General features: G+C 36.1%; 1 protein-coding gene across 1 annotated transcript in view; it reads left to right on the forward strand.

Annotated features, from left to right (window-relative positions):
- The window catches only part of LOC109538895 (loricrin), a gene marked incomplete in the record, with an annotated part of 4,889 nt that overhangs the window by 1,695 nt on the left and 1,846 nt on the right, over nucleotides 1–1,348 (forward strand). The window contains 2 exon segments of the mRNA XM_019906326.2: nucleotides 486–692; nucleotides 1,225–1,299. Coding sequence (XP_019761885.2) covers nucleotides 486–692; nucleotides 1,225–1,299 — 282 coding nt within the window.

The raw sequence follows: 1,348 nt of genomic DNA on the forward strand, positions 1-1,348 counted from the left end.
ATTTGGAATAAAATCTAATATCCAGTAATTTATGCCCGCTATAGTGAATTAATTAAATCATGCACTCACTATTAAAGCCATAATAATTTAAAAAAAATACATTTTCGTTTCGCCGTCTTTGCGTGCTACAAAAAAGGAAAAAAAGTTTAGAAGTTGAATTTCTAGTTTTCAACTTCTAACCAACATGAAGATGTTTCAAGTTAGAACGTAAACTAGAAGATTTCAAACCGTAAAGACATTTTCATGGCACCGGACGAGGAAAAGCGCGCAAAGTGGAACCGATTGTTAATTGGTTGAGCACATAAACATTTTTTACAGTCAACAGTATTATTTTTTGGGAATACCAGACGGATCGTCATGGTTCATAAAGCAAACTGAAAACCTGTATGTCTATTAATGTGTTGTTTTGTCGTTAAACTTGAATTTTTCCCACATCACTTTCATTATCGATAATCTAGAGAATAATAACATAATATTAATTACAGGTCCCGGCCAATACGTCCCAAAATCGTTTTATATCATTGATCAATTCGGGCACCAATCAAACCCAATTTTCATTAGAAACCGAAGAAATATCATGAACCCTCTCTTCAGAATAAAGAGGGGCAACGAGGGCGGAGGATACGCGTCCGCTTCGAGTCATGCGAGTGCTTCTGCTAGTAGTGGTGGTGGGGGGCCCACATATTACGGAGGTAACATAAAAAAAATAATTCAAAAAAAATTGGTGATTTTCGCTTCGAAATGACTAGGTAGAGGAAATTGCCAAACCGGTAAATCCGTGAACGTTAAAAAACCAATCACGATCTGCAAACGCCGTTTCGACTAGCTGTAGTTCGAATATTTAAATCAACTTTTTGTCCTGGTTTATAACAAGATCATGATGAGCGAGCCAAAATACGGCAATTTATTCGCTATTTGTCGCATACGAACAATGCCCGTAACGGCCCACTAGCTGATAGCAACTATTCTTGCATAAATTCGAATTTGTTGCAATAATGAGATTAATTACACATATACAGAGCGATCACACATATAGAGCGATCAAGTGTTCCACCATCGCTTTACTAGGCTTAGATACTCGAAATTTTAAAATTGTTAGGTGTAAACCAATATACATATACTCTCTTAAACTTAGGGTGCAAAACACACTGGTTTAGTTGATATTTTTTATCGTTTTTGATAATTGCAGTTCTATTTTCTTACCTACATATTATCAACTTATAGATTACGTGCCTAGTGTGGCTCATGACCCCTCGGGAATTATTGGACAAGTTCAAAATCTGTTGAACACTATTCCTGGTAAGTGATTGCTAAAAACTAAAATTTACAATAGCTGTAGCACCCGAGT

This window comes from Dendroctonus ponderosae, unplaced genomic scaffold (assembly GCF_020466585.1).
Source record: "Dendroctonus ponderosae isolate FM_Combo_2020 unplaced genomic scaffold, Dpon_F_20191213v2 Dpon_F_20191213_9, whole genome shotgun sequence".
Classification (NCBI taxonomy): Eukaryota; Metazoa; Arthropoda; class Insecta; order Coleoptera; family Curculionidae; genus Dendroctonus; species Dendroctonus ponderosae.